At 35.3% G+C, this 22970-nt stretch overlaps 1 protein-coding gene across 2 annotated transcripts in view; it reads left to right on the top strand.

The window, feature by feature from the left end:
* Atp6v1c1 (ATPase H+ transporting V1 subunit C1) overlaps positions 1-22116 on the top strand; it is a 48876-nt gene extending 26760 nt beyond the window's left edge. The window contains exons 4-13 of one of the 2 annotated variants that reach the window (XM_005316281.4): positions 2967-3052; positions 4799-4893; positions 6671-6762; positions 7774-7872; positions 9660-9728; positions 16483-16575; positions 16656-16749; positions 18504-18601; positions 20342-20468; positions 21409-22116. In XM_005316281.4, coding sequence (XP_005316338.1) covers positions 2967-3052; positions 4799-4893; positions 6671-6762; positions 7774-7872; positions 9660-9728; positions 16483-16575; positions 16656-16749; positions 18504-18601; positions 20342-20468; positions 21409-21504 — 949 coding nt within the window. In that variant the 3' untranslated portion in view covers positions 21505-22116. The remainder of the gene's footprint in view (positions 1-2966; positions 3053-4798; positions 4894-6670; positions 6763-7773; positions 7873-9659; positions 9729-16482; positions 16576-16655; positions 16750-18503; positions 18602-20341; positions 20469-21408) is intronic. The other variant, XM_078016836.1, reaches the window with a different exon arrangement.
* The last annotated feature ends 854 nt before the right edge of the window (positions 22117-22970 follow it).

The following is a 22970-nucleotide window of genomic DNA, read 5'->3' as shown; positions in this document are numbered from 1 at the left end:
CTAAGGAAGTAAACAGACTTCATGTTGAAGATATGGTCCTGAATATTGAAGGCAAGAAAGCCCCGTAGGAGAGAGTTTTATAGTAGGCTAGTCAAGAGATATTAGAAGCCTCAAATGTGGCCAACTATTTGGTTATAAATGGAAAAGAGAAGATAAAAAGTAGTAGATTACATTTAGGATTTTAATTCCATATATCCATACAGAGTAAATAATTATTATGAATTATTTAATAATTAAAATAAGTAAAAATACTTATTGAAGAAATTACTCAGAGGACAAACTGATGGAAAAAATAGTCTCTTGATTTCTGGATTATAGGGGTTTTTTGTTTTTGTTTTATTTGTTTTGTTTTTATGCTGGGAATGGAATCCAGGACCTTGAGCATGCTAAGCACACACTCCACCACTGGCTACACTCCTAGCTCAATTATAGGTATTTAATTAAAAAAGAGCTTAAGGAGACTTATTTTTAGTTGTAATCCCTGAGAGGCTACTGGCTTCCTGAGGTCCCCTCTACCTCATTCATTACAGTTTTAGGTCATGACAACCAGAGAGACCGAGAAACAAAGTTCCTGGGAATACAATTATTAACATTATATATGGAACTTTATTAATCACCTTGATGACTTTTTAAAAAATTGGTTCTGAGGACTGAACCTTGCTCTACACTAAGCTACATTCCCAGCCCTTTTTATTTTGTATTTTGAGGCAAAGTCTCACTAAATTATGGAGGCTGGCCTTGAATTTGAGATACTCCTGTGTCAGCCTCCTGAGTTGCTGAAATTATGGGCATCTGTCATCATACCTGGCTGACCTTGATGGCTTATATAGGTCTTGTCAATGAAATCTGAATACAGTTTAAAGTTTGTCAAGAGCTTTTAGAGAAGGGATCTGAAAAAGTTGATTTGAGGCAAATGTACTAAGCTTGGCCAATAGAATTGAAAGTTACCTACACTGTTTGTCAGCTCTTCTTTTTTGTGCTGCTCTGCAAACACCATCTTTTTTTAGTCTACCTGAAAGATATGAGAAGCATAAAGATCCTATGGTGGTGGTGTTAGTCCTTGGTGGCCAACTGATAGATGGTAGCTCAGTGACCCTAATGATTCAGCTTTTTTAGAGTCAAACATGGTGATATGTTGATATCGTAGTTTATGCTTTCTCAGTAATCTAATCATTAGGTTTTTGTTTTTGTCTTTTTTTTTTTTTTTTAGGTGACTGCATGCATTGGCATAGGTACTCTCGTAAAGATGCATAGGGAGATCATGGAAACAGCCAAGTTCATATACAAACCCCACATTCAGCATATTGAATAGTTAAGGCTTGCTTTATTGTTTCTGAAATTGTTTTACTTTCTTAAGTTTGAAGATCACGTACTATAGGATTGTCATTCAAGTTTAGTCCTTTTGTCATATTTTCCTGGCCTTTCATGTTTATAATGTTTATACCATTACAAATTTTCCAGTTTCCTCTCCCAGCAATTGAGCTACCAGGACTTCAGTGTGTGTCCTAAGACTTTTTTTTTTCTTTTTAAAAATATTATTTTAGTTGTAAGGGACCTTTATTTATTTATTTATGGTCCTAAGAATCAAACCCAGTGTCTCACACATGCTAAGCAAGCGCTCTACTACTGAGCACAACCCCAGCCCCTCCCCTGAAGACCTGTTTTGAGAATGCTGTATCCCTGTCTAGAGTCTGCACTGAGGAGAGCTAGCTGCACTCTTGCCCTCCCACTTCCTAGCACAAGCCCCCTTACTCAGCATGCCGCTTTTGTGAGACTTAGCTTAACCATTCTCTGAATCCCATGCTTTTCACATATTCTTGTCTTGATGCAGATGATACCTAGTGGCAATGATGTAGTTTCTTCCTATGCAGCCATCCATTCAGAATCCTTCCTATCCTCCTTTGCCCATATCCTGAACTGCTGTTTTCTTGATTATAGTAGCTGGAACTGATCTCCCTTTTTTTATGCTTCTCTGTTTGTAATCTCAGCTGGCACTTAACCCAAATTGTTTGTCATTTATATATCTTTATATCTCTCCAGATAGATTTTAAACACTGTTAAAGTAGTGATTTTGTAATTTTCAATTTAGTCAGGACCTAGAAGACCCCTGGGAAAGGAGAAAAGAACCCCAAGAGTCAAGAGACCATCTAGAAACATGGGTCTTGTGACTTTGGATAAGTCACTGATTTTCTTTTTTCTTTTTTTTTTTTAAAAGAGAGAGAGAGAGAGAGAGAGAGAGAGAGAGAGAGTTTTAATATTTATTTTTTAGTTATCGGCGGACATTACATCTTTATTTGTATGTGGTGCTGAGGATCGAACCCAGACCGCACGCATGCCAGGCAAGCACGCTACCGCTTGAGCCACATCCCCAGCCCCTCACTTATTTTCTTTATTCTTGTCTTACTTATAAGAGATTGACAAGATCAAATCTAAGTGCCTTCGTGATGTTGGCAATATGGTTTCTTCTGTTGCATAAACTACTTGCAAATAGTAGTTGCTCCAAATAAATAAATGCAGGACCCCAGCCTTCTTCACAAAGTTGTTTTGTTGACTGTACTAAGTGAAAGTGCAGTGTCTTCGTAGTAGATTGGCGGTATGTACCTTTTTTGTTCTTGGCCCTTGTCCATTGTTAATTTTCTCAGCATATAATATATGGCTATTCACAGACTATTTTTCTCTAGTTTCCCCCTATTTCCTTTCCAGGTTAATAAATACATTGCTTATAGTCTCCTTAAAACCCTACAGCTATTTAATTAATATTTGCACTTAACAAAATCTTGATGTGTTTTATTGTTAAAATGTTACATATAAAATAGAACCATTTCTTCTCTATTATATAGATGTATATAATGGGAAAAAATATATATATGGTTAAATTCATGTATTTTTGTAATATAGTCATTGTATAGCATGGAATATAGGTATTTTTCCTGAAAATGGTGGTGCTGTTTTTTTTTTATTCCCAGGGTGGTTAAGAAAGTGGCTCAGTACATGGCTGACGTATTAGAAGATAGTAAAGATAAAGTTCAGGAGAATCTTTTGGCTAATGGAGGTAAGTTAATGTTTCATGATTCTATAATTATTAACTTATGTAAAATGAATGACTGAGCTAAAAAAAGGATGTAAAAACAATCTATATATGTTAAATACAACAGAAAGCCATTAAATACAGTTGTTACTACTAAATTTGGTGATATTGTCAGTTATATCCTATTCCCTGAACTATAACCTATGATATGAGGTTGAGTTTTCTGCCAAAGCAGTATTACAAAATTGTACCTTAAATGTTCTGGAATTTGTTTGCTAACTTATGTTTATATCTCCACATTACATTTCTCAGCATTGTTCTCTAGCTACCTGCTATCTTTTCTAGCTTTTTATATTTAATAGCGTCTAACTGCTCAAGCCCTAGAATAGAAATTATTAATTTTTAAAATGACTTTTTAAAGGTGGACACAATATCTTTATTTATCTTATTGATTTTTATGTGGTGCTGAGGATCAAACCCAGCACCTCACATGTGGGAGGCAAGCACTCTACCACTGAGCTATAACCCCAGCCCTGAAATTACTAATTTGATTGCAGAGCAATGCCTCTTCCTCTCAAATTTGAGTATGACTTCTTGGTACCCATAAAATAGTCTATGGGCATCTCCATAGCTGCAAGCTAATATTTACAGAGCTTGCTCTGTATAATAATGGTTTTATACAGACAGCTTTGACCTCTTTGTTGATATTTTTACTTGGATTCATTGTTCTTATGAATTATTACTTTAGCATTTCTTTCATTTTAAATTAGGTCTATCTTTAGATGTTATTATAGTAGGAAATAACCCTTTTCATTCTATTCTGTATTGCCCTCAGTGGTTTTTAAATCCAGTGTTCTTGGAGTCTTATTTATTCTTACAAGTAACAGATGCTCAATAAATATTCAATTACAATATAGTAATTTAGTCTTGCTTGTTATAGTAATTATCCTGATCCAATTGCTTGCTATTTCTGTTAACTTTTTAGAACAAAATAGAAGGTATATATGTTGACTTGTGATACCTTCATTGCTCTTCAGTATGTGGCATGGCAGTTGACAATTTGGTTGTCAGCTGCATCTGAGATTGCTTTTTGAAATACCTGCTATTGCCTCCTTGGTATTATGTAAAGAGCAATTGAGGAGAGAGATATTTGATATGAATTATTTTTGGCAGTTAGCTTTGTCATACTTGACATTTGTTTTTCCTAGCCTTGATCCTCTTGGACTTGAGGGGCGAAGTTATTTTGATTACTAATGCAGCAGTTGTTGAATATCTGTTTTTTTCAGTTCTTCATTTGAAAATGAAAGGCTTCATGTTTCAAAGATTGTTGGTATGTAAACTTAGAAACAGTCATCACATGGCTTTAACAGATAAACTTATTTTCAATTTGGGGAAATTATCAAAGAAAGAACCTTTTTGTCAAATCAGATTTATCAAGGACACAATTTGAAGTAGTTTTTTAATCTTTGCCTTTCACCTTCATATGAGGCACATCATGGATATGTACATATTCCACTTACTAAATTGTCAAAATAAGAGCATCTTTATATATGTTGAATTTTTCGTAAGAAGAGTCTAGAAGGTAAATTTTGATTAATTCATGTTGCTTAATCTAATTACATGTTTATTTAATCAGGACTCTTCAGAAATGACATCTTTGCTGATGTTCTCAATGTTGATTTCAGCATTAAAATGTACTGCTGTGTGAAAAATCCGTTAAAAAAAATATTGTTGCTTCTCTTTGGTAATAAATATATTCCCTTATTTCAGTTGATTTGGTTACTTATATAACAAGGTTCCAGTGGGATATGGCCAAATATCCAATCAAGCAATCCCTGAAAAATATTTCTGAAATAATTGCCAAGGTAAGATAAAAATTAGGATAGGTCGTACATACTGATTTATAGTGGCTTTTATAATTTAGTTATGATACGTAGGCTTTTTAGGCTTTTGATATGCAGTTAACTTACAGCTTGTAGTTAAAAATTAAATGATCCCTATTACAGTGTGAGATGTTAAAATATATTAGATTTTTGTGATGCTGAGGATTGAACCCAGGGTCTCACACCAAAAGGCAAGGTATATAAATTTTAAAGATGTTATAAAGTATAATGTCAGTAATGTAAGTATATGGATTATCTAAGTTGGATAGTTTACTTATTTACATAGCTACTTAAATATGGCATCAACAGGGTTTGAATGAGAAACTTTAAAATTCTATAATTATTATTTATACAAGTTTTAAGGATAATTTAGATCATGTAGAATAAGGAATTGGAATCCAGTAAAGATTTATGAGTTATCCAAGTAAATGATAATTGCCACTTAGGTATGTATGTATGCAGTACTTTTTTAAACATTAAACCTTATGGGTTCTCTGACTCCTTCTGACTAATAGTATTGACCCTTTGCTCCAAAGTGCCTATGTTCATGTACCACATGATTTTTTGTACAGTTTTCAGAGAGCACATGGACACTGAAGCCCATCCATTAACTCACCAAGGGCCCCTTTTTATTGAAATGTCCTTCAGCTTGAGAGAATATGTAAAAGTCTTAGTACAGACCTTAATGAAACAAATAGACAAGGACCTGTTAATTTGCTAGCATTCTTAATGACCTGTCTGGAGGGAAAGTATGGTTTAAATTATTGGGCAGACTTCCCTTGGCTCCCAGTGACTTTAATTGTACAGTATGTTCTAGAGTTAAATGAAAATGAATTAACTATCAAAAAATTTTATCAGGCTGAAGTAATCTTTTTTAATGCAGTACTGGGAATTGAACCCAGGACCTTACACATGCTAGCTAGGCAAGTTCTCTGCCACTGAGCTTTTTTTCTGTTTTTGGTAATGTTGAGACAGGGTCTTACTAAATTGCCCAGGCTGGCCTCAAACTTTGTTATGTTCTTGCCTCAATCTCCGAAATAACTACAATTATAGGTGTGCACCACCACACCCTGCTAAAGTCATTGTGTAATTTAAAGAAAGTGATTCTTTTACAGTGACTGAACCTTACTGTCTTTGGATCCTTATCAAGGATTTAATCTGCTTCCCTATACTTTTATAGATATTGTAGAGAGGTGAAGTGTAGTGACTTAACCTAGCGCAACACATGGAACTGATTCAGAACCATTTCTTCAAATATTAACCTACTTTATGTTTTCTCCCTAAGTAGTTAATAGTTTTAATCCTCTTTGGAAAATCAGCTTTTGTAACATTTATAAATTCAATTACATTAATTTTATTGAGGAAACATTTTGTGTAATTATAGTGGAATTTTTGACAACAAATTCTATGCAAAATTCTTTAGCCTTGTGAATTGAAGCCTTAAAATTAATAAACTTCAAATCCAGTGGCCTAGATCCCATATACATGCTATTACAAAGTAATACAGTAATAGGTTGATGTACATGTAGATTAAAACATTAATAAAAAAGGTTCATATGGAAATTATCCTATTAAAAATGAAGTTGGTTAAAAAAAGGGAATTGGTTATTTAAAAAATTACCCTTTAAAGTTGTGCTTTTAAAGTAATAAGATAGTCTTACATCAGAAACTAATGTGTTTTGTGGGAAGTTAAGTTCAGGTACTTTAATTTTATTAGTAGAAGCAGGAAAATTTTGACTCTTTCTTTTCTCTTTTGAAGGGAGTAACTCAGATTGATAATGATCTGAAATCTCGAGCATCTGCATATAATAATCTAAAAGGAAATCTTCAGAATTTGGAGCGAAAGAATGCGTAAGCATAGCAAGTATATGTGACTATTAAGCATAGGGGCAGCATGCTAGCATCATTAATGAGGTGTTGTTGGGAGGTCCAGTGTAAGCTGTTTCTATAATCAAAATGGTGTTTTTTTTTTTTAATATCATGGAGAAAGTTGAATAAGGTTAAATGTGTAGAATTCAGACAAGTTGAAAACAGATGTGAGGCTGATTTATTGTGTTTGCTTCATAAATAGTACTTGTGAATTGGGTTCTGGTTTATTCATTTATCTATTCGCTCTTTCTCAGAAAAATTCTAAAATTAACTTTTAAATTATGTTTATAGTGTCTGCATAGCAATAAACTGCTTAATTCTATAGAAGAATTCATTTATTATGTAATAATTCTTTGACTTATCTGTTTTCTAAGTTTAGATTTTTTTCACACATCAGATTTTCTTAAACTGTTTGGGTTGATCTCCTTGTACTGTAACTAGAACAAGGGTAGTTTTAAGCATATAACTATTCAAGTTGTATGTTCATAAACCATAGGGAAAGTTGATTGGGAGATCATTAGTGATACAAACAGGACAAGACATTTTCGTCATGGCAACATCATTACTAGAATACCAAATGAAGTCTGATTTAAAAGTTGATTATTGGGTTTAGTAACAAAAATTGCCTGGTATCAAATGAAACCTAGAGAGATGGAAGAAAACCAAAGGTCAGCTTAAATGTCATAATTACAATGAAATGACTTATGAATAGCATCTTACCAGTCAAGATGTAATCAAGAGAAAAGCTGAGTTATAATCATTAATCATACAGAAAGGTAGATACTGGAGGCAAATTTTGATAAATGTTGCCATTTCTTTGGTTGTAAGATTGGGATATATTTGGCTAACTGTTGGCTTCTTATAAAGCAAAAGTGCTAAGACTAATTCTTCTTGAGATATGTATGTAGCAAATGTGAATATGATCAGCTTGCTGTTTCTTGAGTTACAGAAGCACATAATTATCCACCTAATGATTTTTTTTTCCCTCTTTAGAGGAAGTTTGCTAACTCGAAGCTTGGCAGAAATTGTGAAAAAGGATGACTTTGTTCTTGATTCAGAATATCTCGTCACATTACTGGTTGTAGTTCCCAAGTATGTTTTTCTATTACAAAGGATTTTACTTGTTAAAATACAAGATTAGTATCTGGTATTGCAATATAAAGTTTTCCTTAAAACCCAAGTATAAAACAAGTATAACCTTGTTATTCATCTGTCAACTAACATTTTCTCATAAAGTCAAATTTGGTGTATAACATGGTTATAGAGATACCAGTTATAAATTGAGATTGGTATAGTTGGATCATCAAAAAATGAAGTAATGCCCAATTATTGGATTTTTAAGAATTCAGATTTTATATTTTTTTCAAAATAAATCTTTGGGTTTGTTTTCCTGAAAAATCTTTATGACTAGTTAGGATAAGTTTAAACACTATAGGAAGCAAAGAATGAATTAGATTGTGATGAGCAGGTTTTTTTGTTTTTTTTTAAATCTTTAAAGTTTTTGCAAAGGTAAAATATCAAACTTAAAATAGTTCTTAGTACATGAACATATTAAATTCTCTAATTGTATTTTAAGATAGTCTTTAAAACTTAATATCCATATACCATAGAAGAGTATTCTTGATCTGCAGTTATACAGAATGAATTTTACAAATACAATAAATATATTTGTATCCTTACTTGACACATAACAGTATAGCAGTTGACAATAGTAGCTCACAAAAGCAAAAAGATTAGCTCTGCAAATTTTTTTCTGTAAAGGGCCAGATAGTAGGTGTTTTGGGCTTTGCCAACTGTCTGATCTCTGTCACAACCACTTAGCTTTACTATGTCAGCTTTGTGGTTATAGCTGAAGCAGCCACAGACAACATAATAGGTCCTAGAACAGACAGACAAAGCATCTCCATGGAATTCATAGTGGCTACGACATTAGCCTGGCTTGTATACTTTTTCCCTTTTACTGCAGTATCCAGACTTTTGGATTTTTGCACATGGAGAAGAGCTTAAAACTAAGGGTTTGGGTTCAAACCCTTAATTTTGTGTTTTGGTTATATAACTCCCCTGCTATATTGGAACACTGGTTATTTGTAGTAAATACTGTGTTTTTGCACCAATAGGAAAATTACACTATGTAAGAAAATAACCTTTGCCATATAGCAAAGGTTATTTTCTTACATATATTCTTACATATTATTTTCTTCAGCCTTTATTAAAAATTTATGTTTAAAACCAGAATTTTTTAGTTTTCTGTACCTTGTAGTTGAAAACACTAAACCTACATAGTGCACCTTACATAATGAATTATTCTCTATCCTGACCTACAAACACTATAATTATTTTAAATCTCAAACATAGTTGTCTCTTTACACACTTCCAGAAGCCACTGGCCTCTAGAGAAGGTGGTTGCACAATGTTCTGTGGTGACATAATTTACTGTCACTTGATTTACTTGCTACTTCCTGGTACTCTTTTGCTTTTTGTACTTTTATTCAGTCCTGCTAATGGCCACTAAATAGAAATGATAGTGATTTCAGTATGACCTTTTTCTTGTTTTTTAAATGAGGCATAATACTTACCAATCATATAGTTTGAAAATAATATAGAATGTATATGGTGCTCTGCTTCCTTTCCATACTAAGTTCTAGCATATGCTGCTTTTGCATTAGTTACTGGGTATAAGAGGGTGGTGATCTGTACTTCCTGCATCACTCAGTGAATCTGAAATTCATTTTCAGTAGAAAACTTGAAATTGTTACGTTTATTTGACGTATTTCCCTGAAACCATATATCCTATCTGTCCTGTAATTTTTTTCTTCCTGGATATGGCAGGAAGTAGGACTTGTTTTTCTTTTCCAGTGCTTATTGTATCTTTTCTGCAGGTTAAACCACAATGACTGGATTAAGCAGTATGAAACACTAGCTGAAATGGTAGTTCCGAGGTCTAGCAAGTAAGTAGCAGTCTTTATAAGACTGTTTATTTCCTAGAATTCTTCTTAGAGTTTGGTTGTTGGATTAGAAAATATCTTTGCATCTTTCCTTTGTGGTAGATTTATAATTTTAGAACGATCATTTTTAGCTTATAAGTGAAATATATTAACATTAGCTATCATAATGTTAGACTTGGAAGGGACTTGGCACAGTCTTTTTCACCCATTCATGTTTATAGACATAGAAATTTGAGGCCAGCGAGGTGAAGTAGTTTGCCCAGAGTCACACATATCATTAGTGGCAGGGCTAGAACTGGAACCAGGTCTCTGGTGTGGTGCTTTTTCTGCTCACTGTGCTGTCTTTAGAACAGTCCTCATTCTCTGTGTGACTGTAATTTTTAATTTTACCTTGCAAAGAAAGCCTTCCAGGTGGCTCTTAGAGTATTGATCTCCAAACATTCACTGTCACTTGAGCATAGATTTTGCCAAATCTGTACACTCCTGAAAAACCAAAAAACTAACAAAAAACTCAAACCAGGTGTAATGATGCATACCTGTAATCCCAGCCACTCAGGAGGTTGAGGTGAGAGCATCACAAGTTCAAGATCAGCCTAAGCATATTGGTGGGACCCTGTTGCAAAATAAAGAGGAAGGGCTGGGGATGTGGCTTAGTAGTAGAGCACCTGTCTAGCATGTAGCCCTGGGTTCAATCCCCAGTACTGGGGGAAAAAAAATCCTTTTAAATTTAATATACATTGTCTAATTTGATGTTTACACCCGTTCTGTGAAGTAGTTTGGGCAGTCATCCTTTTTTTTTCCAGAGATGAGGAAGACAAATGGTTGCCCAGAGCATATGGTTATGTAAGTGTGCAGTGGCAGAGTTAGGACTAGAACTCAGATCTTTGAACTCTAGGTCCCATAAATATTCTCTTACATCATTCCTTGTCATGTTCCCTACATTCCCTATTTCCCTTGTGTGATAATATTCTGCCGTTATCACATACGACCTTCTTTGAGAAAATACTAAATACAGTGTATGTGCTCCCAAAGAATTCCTTTGTACATAAATGCCTGAAGAAGAGACGACCTTATGAAAGAAAGGTGTAGGAGATAGTGAAGAATTGGAATTAGTAAGGTCAGGCCCATGAAATATTTTCTTTTCCAGTTTCATTGTGTCATATGGGAGGTAGCTTAGTATTTTGGAAAGAGTCCTGGACCCAGGGATCTGAGTTCTATTGCTGGTTCTGCTACCAACTTGCTGTGTGACCTGGGGTAAGTCTTTTAACTTCTCTGGGCCTCATTTTCTTTGTCTGTAAAATGAGCATAGCATCTTTCTTGTATATGTTATGAAGTAAGTTAGTTTAAAGCTTGATAGGATATATCAGATAGTACTATTGTCATTTCACAAATATTGATCTTTTGAGAATTAAACCACAAACCTGTGCCCATCATGAGTCTATTTCCCACTGGAGGGAATACCTTCTATGCAAACCAACCCTTCACATGCTAACTAGAGACTACAGTTGTGTCTTGGTATTGGATTCTATTTGGGCCGTTTATCCTGATAGATAACACCTACTTACCTATGGAGGATTCATACTGCAGGGGTTGACTATGCCCAGGTGGCAGTGGAGGAGGAGGATAAGAACTCAGTGCACAGAGTGGACACACACCAGCCAGATGTCCAGGGGTTGGTGTGTAGGCTAATTAAGTAGCCCCAAATTTACTCTGAAAAGGGGGACTTTAGACATATGATTTCAGAAATTTACCTCTTGCAAATCATTCTAGTAGTCTAAAGGAAAAAATTCCAGGCAAGAATAGTTTAAAACAGGCCTCTGAATGACCTGTAAATGCACACTGATAGCCTGAGTCTCCAGCCCTTTCTCGCTTGGTGCAAACATCTGTTCTACCTATTTCTCAGTCCAAAGTACATTTGGTTCATTGACTCAAAAACATAGCTGTTTAAATGTCATTATAGAGCACGTGGCGCTAGCTCAGGTTCAGGTCATCAGAAGAGCTGTAGCTTAGGTAGAGCACATAGGCTTCAGAGTCAGTCTGACATTTCCCCCACTGTTTAGGAACAACCTTAGGATTGATGCTGGTTTTTAAACTAACATTTTTGAGTAATTACTATGTGCTAGTCATTGTTCTAAGTGCTTTATACAAATAAAGTAAAAAAAATTAAAGTATCACTTTCATTTGATACTTTTTAGCATGGTACCTGAATGATGATGAGTCTTGGAAGCAGTGAAGATGAAAGTGGAATTTTGAGGTAGAAGAATAGATTGAAAAATGTAATCATTTCTTGAGGGTTAAGGATGACATTTTTAAAGTGCACAAAATCTAGCCATCCTACTGAGTTGGGAGGCTGAGGCAGGAAGGTAGCAAATTTGAGGGCAGCCTGGGCAACTTAGCAAAACCCTGTCTCAAAATAGAAGTTCTGGGGATGTAGCTCAATGGTAAATAGTCCTGGGTTCAATCCCCAGTACCAGAAAGGGGGAGAGAAATCTAGGTATTTACAAGATGTTTTACATAAATCTTAAAAGATTGGCCAATTTGAAATATTGCTATTTTGAAAAACAGGGATGTGTAGGAATGCTTGTCAAGGCTATGGCCAAGAAAGTAGAGGCCAGTCTGCTGTTCTGCTTTTTGTTGGAATACTTCAGAGAAGGGTTCTTTTTACTTCTACTTTCAGAATTATCACTTTCCTTATTTTCTGTCTACTTTTGCTTATTACAAAAATAACAAATTGAAGGCTGGGAGTCAAGTTTAGTGGTGGAGCACTGGCCTAGTGTGCACAAAGCTGTGGGTATGACCCCAGCACTGGGGATGGGGGTCTGATTGGCATAGATCAGGGGTTAATTTTTGCCCTTCCTCTGTCCTTGGAAACTACCACAAAGTCAGTGGAGCTTCTTAGAGGATTTGTTCAGTGAGTTAGAGTTTCTGAAGAACCTTGCTAGGAAGTGAAGAAAGGATTACACCAGCCATTATGTAGAGAAGTTTCTCTTTTTGGAGGTTTGCAAAGGTAACTTGCAAAGGTATGAAAGCACGGGCAGGCAGAAGTAGTGGATTAACTGGTTAGGGAGAAGCAAGCCTTAGGAGGGACGCAAGGTGAAGCAGTAAGAAGAGCTCCTGAATTCCAGAAGAAACTGCCCCTCATAGAAGTCACTGAAAAAGCCATGAGATGGCTTAAAAACAAACTGGCAACAGACTTTATTTCCTCTGGGCCCAGTGATACCTACAAGATGTAACAGGAGAACTAAATGAGTAGAGTGAGTTTGGCTTTTATTTGAATCTGGTAGGACCTTTGCAAGTTGTGTTAGACTAAGCTTCCTGCTGGGTACAATTCCTGGCCAACATTGTATCTGAGAATAGTTCAGGTTCATGTTTACTCATGAAGAAGTGTGATTTTCCTATCTCTTTTCTCTCCTTGTGGCTTTCATTTTGTTGCTTTACTTTGGTTTCACATATCATTTAAAACTTTTATGGGATTTGCCTTGGTTGGAAATCCATCTGTCATCTGCCAACTCTCCTCTTTGATGCTCTCATCATTTCCACTTGGTTTCTCTTACCTCACCCTTGACATCTAGAAAGGTTTACCTCTGGAGTCAAATCTTTAATCCAGCTCTTTACCAGATCTTCTCTGAAGGACATTGCTTTTATACTTTGTTCACCTCCTCAGATCCCTAACCCTGTGTTTGCATTGACTTTGATTTCCTCTGATCAGGCTTTGTTTCCTGTTTAGCCTGGACTCTGCTGATCACTTTATCCATTCATCTTCAGAGCCGTCATATCTGCAAACTCACACCTCAAATTAATCTTTAATGCAGTCCGATAGCTTCAGTACCCGAGTTGAGTGAGCTGAAGAGACGCTGTAAATCCATATTCAAGTTGTTCTGTCTCAGGGATACTCTGCTCTTTCATAACTCTTACCTTCACTGTAATTTAAGAATTTTTAAAGCCCCACCTGTATTCTGCATGAACCTGTAGCTTCAGACTCACATATGGGGTTCCCATTGGGTACTCCATGCGATGATCTCTAGGAAAACATCATGATCTCCTCCATTTTGGACTCAAACTGTCTTATAAAGCAGCCTCAGAGGCTGCCACTTTCTATGGTAGTTGGTTGAACTATATGAAATTGGTTCAAAATGGCCAAACATCCCTAATTTCATATGGTTTATTCTATTTTAACCCCTCCCTCTACTGCTGCTTCAGTTTAGACTCCTCTCATCTCTGGCCTGGACACTCTAATGCCATCAGCTGGTCTCCTTTTTTCCTCTCACACAACTGATACATAAATCTGTTACTGCTGTGTTTATTTAACTTAGATTTTTGCAGTGCTGGGGTTTGAACCAAGGGCCTCCCACATACTAGGCAAATGCTCCATCACTGAACTACACTCCCACTCCCTGCTGCCCTTTCAAAACTCTGCTTCTTCCTCCCTACTTTACTGCCTCTACTCAGCACACCCCTGCCTCCACCTCGCCAATACTGTGTTTCAGCTGTGCTTATTTCAGGCAGTTCCCCAAATGCACCATGCTGTGTTCATTTGCCTGGAATATTCTCCTGCCTGTCCTCCAGTTTTCTAATTGGCGTCACTACTATGAAACTCTTGAATCCATCCAAGTAAAAGTACTATCTCCCCAGTCTCATGTTCATTCTCTAATATAGCATTTACAGCCATGTTGTACTGACCTCTTTACATCTGTTTCCTTCATTGGACCCATCCCTTGAGTCAGGGGATGGGGTCTTAATTGGTTTTACTCCTAGTAGTTAATAAGAGCTTGGCACAGGGTAGTACTCCAGTACATGGTAAACAACTAAAAAGTCCCTTATATTAAGGACTCATTGTTTATTTTTTATAAGGCTTTAAGAAATACCCTTCCTGGAGAGGAGAAGTAAAAACCAAGTGGCTTTTATTTTTTTCTTGATAAGGTGATACAGTAGGATCTCGTCATAAAACAAGATTGGGTTTTTATCTTGGTTTTTCTGTCAGGATTTTGAATAAACAGTACAACTTTGCTGGTTGTCAAGCATCAGATATTTTAGAAAGGGCCTTCAAATAGCGAAGTATTACATAAGATTGATATGTTAATGGTGGAATATTGTTTATGGTTCTGAAATAACCTGTCAAGTTAGATTTGGGTTTGTTTTAACCTCAGCCAATTTGCACATCACCAAGTCAATCTTGGCAAACTAAAAGCTTTTTTTTTTTTTTTTTTTTTTTTAAAATCTAGTTCTGTCCATTTAGTAGCTGCCCTGCTTTGGGTTTGAAAGGCACTCAGGAGCAAGAACTAAAGATAACAGTTTTATAATTATAGTTTAAAATATTTAAAGGTTCTAATCCAGTGTAATTGAGTTCCTCAGCACATCAGTGATCGTGGTGATGGGTACTTCCTGGTGTCTGTTGGTCTTACACTTGGGAGGTGGCCCCTGCTGACTGGCCCACCCAGAGCCAGGGTGGATGTGAGTCTTAAAGCCATTCTTTGGTTAAGCACTGTAGTTACCACCTTAATTTACTCAGCTAACCAGGCAATTCTTACACATCTGGAAAAAATGAAACTTGTTTTTTTAAAAAATAAAATTTAATAAGTTATCTTTAAATTCTATAAGCACTCCCTCATTTTGTGAAACTTTTTTTTTCTAAATTTCTAAAGTATAACTTTGTAAATAAAAACTAAAAATAACAAAAGATACAGGAAATATTTGGAAGTAATGATGTGCTTATTACCTTAACTGTGGTATTGATTTCATGGGCATGAATATGTCCAAATCTTCAGATGATGTACACTAAATATGTACAGTTATCTTATTTCAATTATACCTCAGTAAAGCTGTATTTAAAAAAAAAAAAAAGACATGAACATTAGAAAACCTGCAATACAGGAAAGAAAGATCGCCTTGCCCTTTGTAACATTCCTGTGCCCCAGGTCATCACTGTTGAACAGTTGAGCATACCATTTCATAGGCCTTACATGTGGGGCTCTATACTAAGGAGCTATCAGCAGTAAACTTTTATTTATTTATTTATTTATTTTTGCTACTGGTAGTTTTTGAAAGCCAGATTACATGTAGTATTATCATGCAGTTGCCCTTCCAAGTAGTGGGCTTTTCCCCACAGCATTACAAATTTATATGACAGTTAAAATTTTCTGACACTTAAGTTGAAAAGGTCTTCCCAGTGATGTCCACAGAGCTGTGAGTGAATAGAGGCTCTGCCTTAGGGGCACCTTTAAAGCCTGAAGTGGAGTCTGAGATGCATACAGATGCATTTATTCAGAGGTTATTTAGGCAGTTGTATTTGTGATTTTTGATTTGGGGTATGATGGAAGAAAAGGTATGAGGTAGTGGTCATACAGGGGGACTGGGCCAGGCCTCCATGGGGCTGGCTGGGTTGTGCTGGAGAGAGGAGAGAATTAGGCTTCCAGAAGCTAAGAGTGTGCTTAGCAAGGAGATACCATAACCAGTTCTCCTGGTACTGACAGAATGTAGATTGTGCTTCTTAGAGTTTGATGCTTTACTTGAGTTAATGTTTAATTCTGTTGGTTAATAGGAAGTAAATGTAATACAGGATGTGAAGGCATCATAACCATAAAACAGACAGTGTCTTCAATGTTTGAGGTTACAGATAAGAGCATCCAGGTGGTTTCGGAAGGGCCATTATCCCCTAGTGCTGCTGCTCTTCCTCTTGTTTCTGAATTCTGCCCTTAATATGAAAGAGAAAAGAATGTATAAAACTTCAAATGACCTACAAACTTCTTTTTTTCCTTAGTGTTCTCTCAGAGGACCAAGACAGTTACCTTTGTAATGTCACCCTGTTTAGGAAGGCAGTTGATGACTTCAGACATAAAGCCAGGGAAAACAAGTAAGATTATTGTTTGTTTTCTTTAATTTGTTAAATTATCCATATATTATATGAACAAGTTTTCCCTCCCACAAATTTAGATTCATCGTTCGTGACTTCCAGTATAATGAAGAGGAGATGAAAGCAGATAAAGAAGAAATGAACAGGCTTTCTACTGACAAGAAAAAGCAATTTGTACGTGTTCTATTTTTCTTTGTCTTAAAATAAAAAAGCAAATTTCTCTGATTTTGTTTTAAAGACATTTCATTTTAGTTTTCTATTGAATCATCAGAATGAATTTCCTCTAAACAGGCTAAGAGCTCTAGTAATCTTAAAATACATACCAAAAAATTATGTACTCCAACTAAATTCATGTCAGAAACAAATTTTAAATGTAAATGTTTTGGTTACTATATTTGTAGAGAAGGACGATTTTTAAGTAAATAATGAAGTTCTCTCTTCAGGAAGAATATTCATTTTCTTAAGAGAAACCTTTCTGTCTTTTAATGAAGCAATTTATACTTAAACTATTGAAGAGCTGTATGTTGTGGTCATAACAGAATAGGGACAAATGGATTTGGAAAATCAAGATGGCACCAACTTACTTGCCATCTTCAAGTGCAAAATTATTGTAAAGACTAAAAACTTATATGAAGAGGGAACTGTGATGAGTTAAAAAGTGTGTCACTCTGGTAAAGTGAGGGGAAATAAAGGCAGATTTCATTGGAAATTATTTCCAAGTGCTTCATAAACCATTCCTTCCCAAATGGGAGAAAACCATCTTTGACCAGTCAGTATCCAGCATAACCAACTTATTAGGGAAGATCCTAAACCTTCTTAAAGAATAGCTATTTTGACCAAAGATCTCATTTTTTCTTGTCCTCATTGCTTAAATTAGTTGATTGATACATCCCAATGAGCTTCTTAATGTTATGCAAGTGTTTGTTAGAATGGTTGATGATGTATGTCTTTGCAGTGTGGAGAGGAAGTTTTTTATTTGAATTATTTTTTCTTTAAAGAGGCATTTAATCATAACATATTTTAAGTTCAAAAAGAATTTATGCTACATAATAGAATCACTGAAAATTTAGAGCATGAAGAGGTTTTAGAGACCTAATAAGAGCTCAGGAGCTCAGGATAGTGAATGACTTGCCTACATAGCTGTTTATCTTTATTCCTAAATTCTTTGTAAGTTAAATTCTATATAAATGTATTAAATGTTTTAGAGTATTGAATAGTAAATTCATATTTTTATGTTTTGTTTTACATATTCAGAGTACCATTTATTTTGTACCAGTTTAGACTCCAAAATAAAGGAGTACTCACTGTATTAGTGAGTTGTTTCAGTTCATTTTAGTGTCTGTTGAGATTACTGAGTATTGGCTAACCTTTTAGTCTAATTTAACCTTTTGGTGTAACAGTGACATAAGATAATTTGGTATCTAATATAATTAGAATAATTCTTAAAACTTGAAAAAAAATTTTGTAGTTACGTATGAAGAGAATGCCTTTCTTTATTTTTATGTGATGCTGAGGATCAAACCCAGTGCCTCATACATGCTAGGCAAGCGCTCTGCCACTGAGCTACAGCCCCAGCCCATAATACTTAAACTTTTAAAAGGTGAATTACATGACTTAATTTTCCTATAGATTCCCAGTAGCTAGTTACTCTAAAAATATTTGTTCTAAATGGGTGGCACACACCTGTAATCCCAGTGACAGGGGAGACTAAGGCAAGAGAATCACAAGCTTGAGGACATCCTCAGCAATTTAGGGAGGCCCTAAGCAACTTAGTGAGACCCTGCCTCAAAATAAAAAGGGCTGGGGATATGGTTCAGTGGTAAAGCACCCCTGGGTTCAATCCCCACACTCCACCAAAATATTATTTTTTAATTTATCTATCTAATTGTAAGACCAAACTTGTGTTTTTTTTTTTTTTCTTTTTAAAGGGACCACTTGTGCGATGGCTGAAAGTGAATTTCAGTGAGGCATTTATTGCATGGATTCATGTGAAAGCATTAAGGGTTTTTGTTGAGTCTGTTTTAAGGTAAAGAAAATTGGGAAACTTGGAGCTGAAGAGTTTATAGATGCTGAAGCATACTTGAAACTTCTGTTATAATACAGGAGCACTATGAAATTGATTTGGAGAAACCAAAAAGCCAGTCTTGAGGGAATACTGTCATTTTCACACAGTTTTAAGTATGCATTTGTTTTGTCCTTTAATTCCAACTTTAGAAGAAAGATGCATACTGCTATACTCTCTGGTTCTGTTCTTAGGTGTATCATACATTGCTTAATTATAAGCTTGATGCTGAAAAATTCTCGATTTTGTTGTTGTCCAAACACCACACAGAGCACTTACACAGACCTAGGTGGTATGGGTCAATCACTTGACATGGCACCTGGATGCAGGCAAGAGATGCAGTAAGGAGATGTGTGAGGCTGTTGCTTGTACAGGGCATACTGCTGTATAGTAAGCTTCTTTTAAACTTCTGACGAGGATATTCCCTAAAATAATAAGTATAATAAATACTAAACCAGTAATATTCATTTATTTATCAAGTAATACATGCTTATATGTTCTGAACTTTTATATGACTGACAGCACAGGTTTGTTTGCACCACAGCACCACAAACATGAGTCATGCATTACAGTGACTAGGTGATGGGAATTTTTCAGCTCCATTGTGATCTTATGGGAACAAAGTATATGTGATCTGTCACTGATCAGAAGCATCAGTCTGCAGTGCGTGACTTGTAGATTATAAAAATTAGCCAATGTTTATTTAAAAAGAAGATATTTCAGTTATTTTACATTTAGTTTGGTATACAGTATATTGATGATTTGTTGAAATAGTTTTATATTGACCTAAAATGCTTTATTATTTTGAGATACTTAAATTCAGTTATCTGTGAGCCTCTGTACATGTTGCTCAGATTAGAAATAATTCTTTTTTAGCCAGGCGTGGTGGTGTATGCCTGTAATCCCAGCAGCTCGGGAGGCTGAGGCAGGAGGATTGAAAGTTCAAAGCCAGCCTCAGCAATTTAGTGAGGCCCTGAACAACTCAGTGCGACCCTGTCTCTAAATATAAAAAAGGCTAGGGATGTAGCTTAGTGGTTAAACGCCCCTGGGTTCAAAGAAATAATTTTTTTTTAAAAAACAACTTCTCTGTAGCTGTACTATTTTTAAGTTTCTTAACCCACATATACTTTAAAATAAATAATGAGATAAAAATTTCAAAGTAATCTGGTAGCCTTACATGTTATCTTTACTTCCTGAGAGTGTGCATAGATTACCTTAAAAATGGAACTGTATTGAAGTAGTTCCTAGTAACTAACTTATTTTTTAAAATAGATGTTTCTAGTGGGCATTGAGGACCAGAGAAGGTTTGCACTTCTATGTAAAAATTTCTATGGCTGCTGTGTGCACAGTCCTGGAATTCCAGAGACTCAGAAGTCTGAGGCAGGAGGATCATAAGTTTGAGACTAGCCTCAGCAACTTAGTGAAGCCTTAAGCAATTTAGCAAGACTTTGTCTCAAAAAAATAAATAAATAAAAAGGGTTGGGGAATGTGGTCAGTGATAGAGCACCTCTGGGTTCAATTCCTGGTAACCCAAAATAAAAAAAATAATAAAAATTTCTGTAAATACTTGTCACACTTGTGAAGGAAGTCCTTAAAATGAGATAGCCTCTACCCATAAATGATGATTATAGTAGGAAAATATTTGTTCTAAAAAGGAAATCTTTTTATAAGCCTGTGTTGCACTTTGTATTTCTTCTTTACAAGGTATGGCTTGCCAGTGAACTTCCAAGCAATGCTACTTCAGCCTAATAAGAAGATGATGAAGAAACTGAGAGAAGTATTGTATGAATTGTATAAACATCTAGACAGCAGTGCAGCAGCTATTATTGATGTAAGTACTTACTAGATGGCTTGGCAGAATGGGAATTGGAAAGACAGAAAAAATTATTACAAGATAGGAAAGGGGAGGTAAATATGTATCATGGTAATCATTTTTTATTACTTCGAAATTCTCAGTTTTTTAGACAAAGCAAGCAAAATTCAGGTGTTTATCCTATTACATGTTAATTAGAGCTATGCTTTCCTTGATATTTCTAAAAGCCAGTCATCATCTGGCTGAATATCAGATGTTTATAGCTTCAGAAATACAGAAACAACCATGCAAGTTGTTGTTTCAGGAATTATAAATTGAAGAGAGGAAGAAAATAAGTAGTTATTTTATTTGGTAAAAAGAAGAAACAGAGTCAATAGGTAAGCATTTTAAAGAGAACTATCAGTTTTCTAAAATGGTTCTTTTATTAAACAAAAGATATAAATAGTATAAGTGTTTTGTGTTATTGTTTAATCTTTCAGTGGGCTTTTATTTTAGATATTTGATTTCACATATCTTGCTGTTTTTTTTCTCTCTTTCGGATGGTAGTATACTATATGTGCACTAGTTAAAACTATGAAAAATCAATTTTTTCTTGATACATGGGAAATGACTTGCTACATTTTCATGGAATAGTGAATAAAATGAGGTCTATCTCTTTCATACATAATTTTCTAACAGTAAAAAAAAATGTGATACCTTTAAAGACATACTTTGTTTATTTTTTTACAACATTTTATAAGTCTTGTATCTCATAAGCCCTTATCCTAAGCCAGAGATATAGAAAGTAACTTTTGCAGCATCCAGAAGGGTTGTGAGCTGATAGACACACAGGCTCTGGAGGCAGCACTTGAACCTGGCTTTACTACTGTGCACTGTGCCTCTTAGCCTTTTAGAGACTACTTCCTCATTTGCAAATGGAGTTCTATAAGTAAACACCTGGTTTTGTGTTTTTCCATAGGCTCCCATGGATATTCCTGGCTTAAACCTGAGCCAACAGGAATACTACCCCTATGTGTACTACAAGATTGATTGCAACTTGCTGGAATTCAAGTAAAACTGAAGCCCTCTCCGACGCTCTGTGCTTGTGTTGCTGTGTGTTAGCAGAACTAGGCTGCAGTATCATAATACTTTTAACTCTGTCCTTTGCTTGCTCCCACCCCTTTCCCTGGTGAGTTCTCCCTAGTGGTCCTATCTCACTCAGTGTTTTCTTTTTAAAGGAAAATATATATATATTGCTTCTTTTTATTGGATCAGGTCTGTAAATGTGTACTAAAAAAATCAGAGTTTATTTATAAACAGAATAGTTTATTTAAAGAGAAGTTCCTCATTGATATTGTGATATGCATTAATTCCATTTGTTACCATTGTGCACAAAAACCTTGTTTACAAGGGAATGGTGTAAGCATTTATACCATTTTGTTCACTGTGCGTAGTAGACATAACTGTTTAATAGTTATTGAATCGTGATGTAAAGAAATGTGACAATATTCAGGTATGTGCTTTCTGAATGTTTCTGATTACAATCTATGAGCACTGTTGACACCCACAGGAGAGAATAAAATTACCTGTGCAAAGGTGTATTGTGGTGTGTGTAACTTCAGATTACAATTCAGTGTGAGAGTTTAATAAATTATGTCATAGCTAACTTGCTATGCTACTTTCAGGATTTTGTCATATGCTGAGGTGTGACTATTTGTGTCTGGCCTGTGTATGATTTAATTGTGCCAAATTTGGGTCAGAGCACAGATTTGAAGATTATTCTTCAACATATGAGTACTTACATTTGGATACTAGACTTTTAGTTCTTGCAAATAAGTGGGACCAATTTTGAATAAAGCCTAGCAAAAACTATGCAGTTTTAGTAATTTGTCTAAGTCTTCATTTTGCTTATTTTTTAAACTTTTTTTTTTGTACTGGGCATTAAACCCTGGGGCACTCTACCACTGAGCTACATCTCCAGCCCTTTTTAATTTTTGAGACAGGATCTTACTAAGTTGCCCAGAATGTCTTCAAACTTGCCATTCTCCTGCCTCAGTCTTTGGAGTTGCTGGGATTACAGGTGTACACTCTTGTGCCTGGCATATTTCTTTTTTAAAGTCTATAATTATAAAAAATTTCATTTTGACAGTTATGTAATTTATGACAGCCTCTGAAAATAGAGATATTGCTGTTTTTAAAGCAGGGTTCTGTGGTAATGCTGCCCTTCCTGTGGACTCTCAGCCTTGCAAATGGGAGGAAGAAGTTTGTATCATAAGGGCGTCTCTAAACAGTCCATTCCCTTTAGGAAATTAGTCTCCAGATTCCTTTTTATTATGGAATTTTATATTATCTTGTTTGCTTGAAGTTAATATTTAATGATGTCTATGAAGAACACAGGAAATGCCCTGTACTCCCTAACTTCTAACTCTCAAGGGAAGCTTTTTATTCTTTGTGCCCTCCTCTATCTATAACATACAGAGCTTTCGTCTTATAAAACTAGGATCATACTATATTCTGTCACTTGCTTTTTTGCTTAAAACT

This window comes from Ictidomys tridecemlineatus, chromosome 7, assembly GCF_052094955.1.
Source record: "Ictidomys tridecemlineatus isolate mIctTri1 chromosome 7, mIctTri1.hap1, whole genome shotgun sequence".
Classification (NCBI taxonomy): Eukaryota; Metazoa; Chordata; class Mammalia; order Rodentia; family Sciuridae; genus Ictidomys; species Ictidomys tridecemlineatus.
The sequence above is the reverse complement of the archived record's forward strand: the minus strand, read 5'-3'. Positions and strand labels throughout refer to the sequence as shown.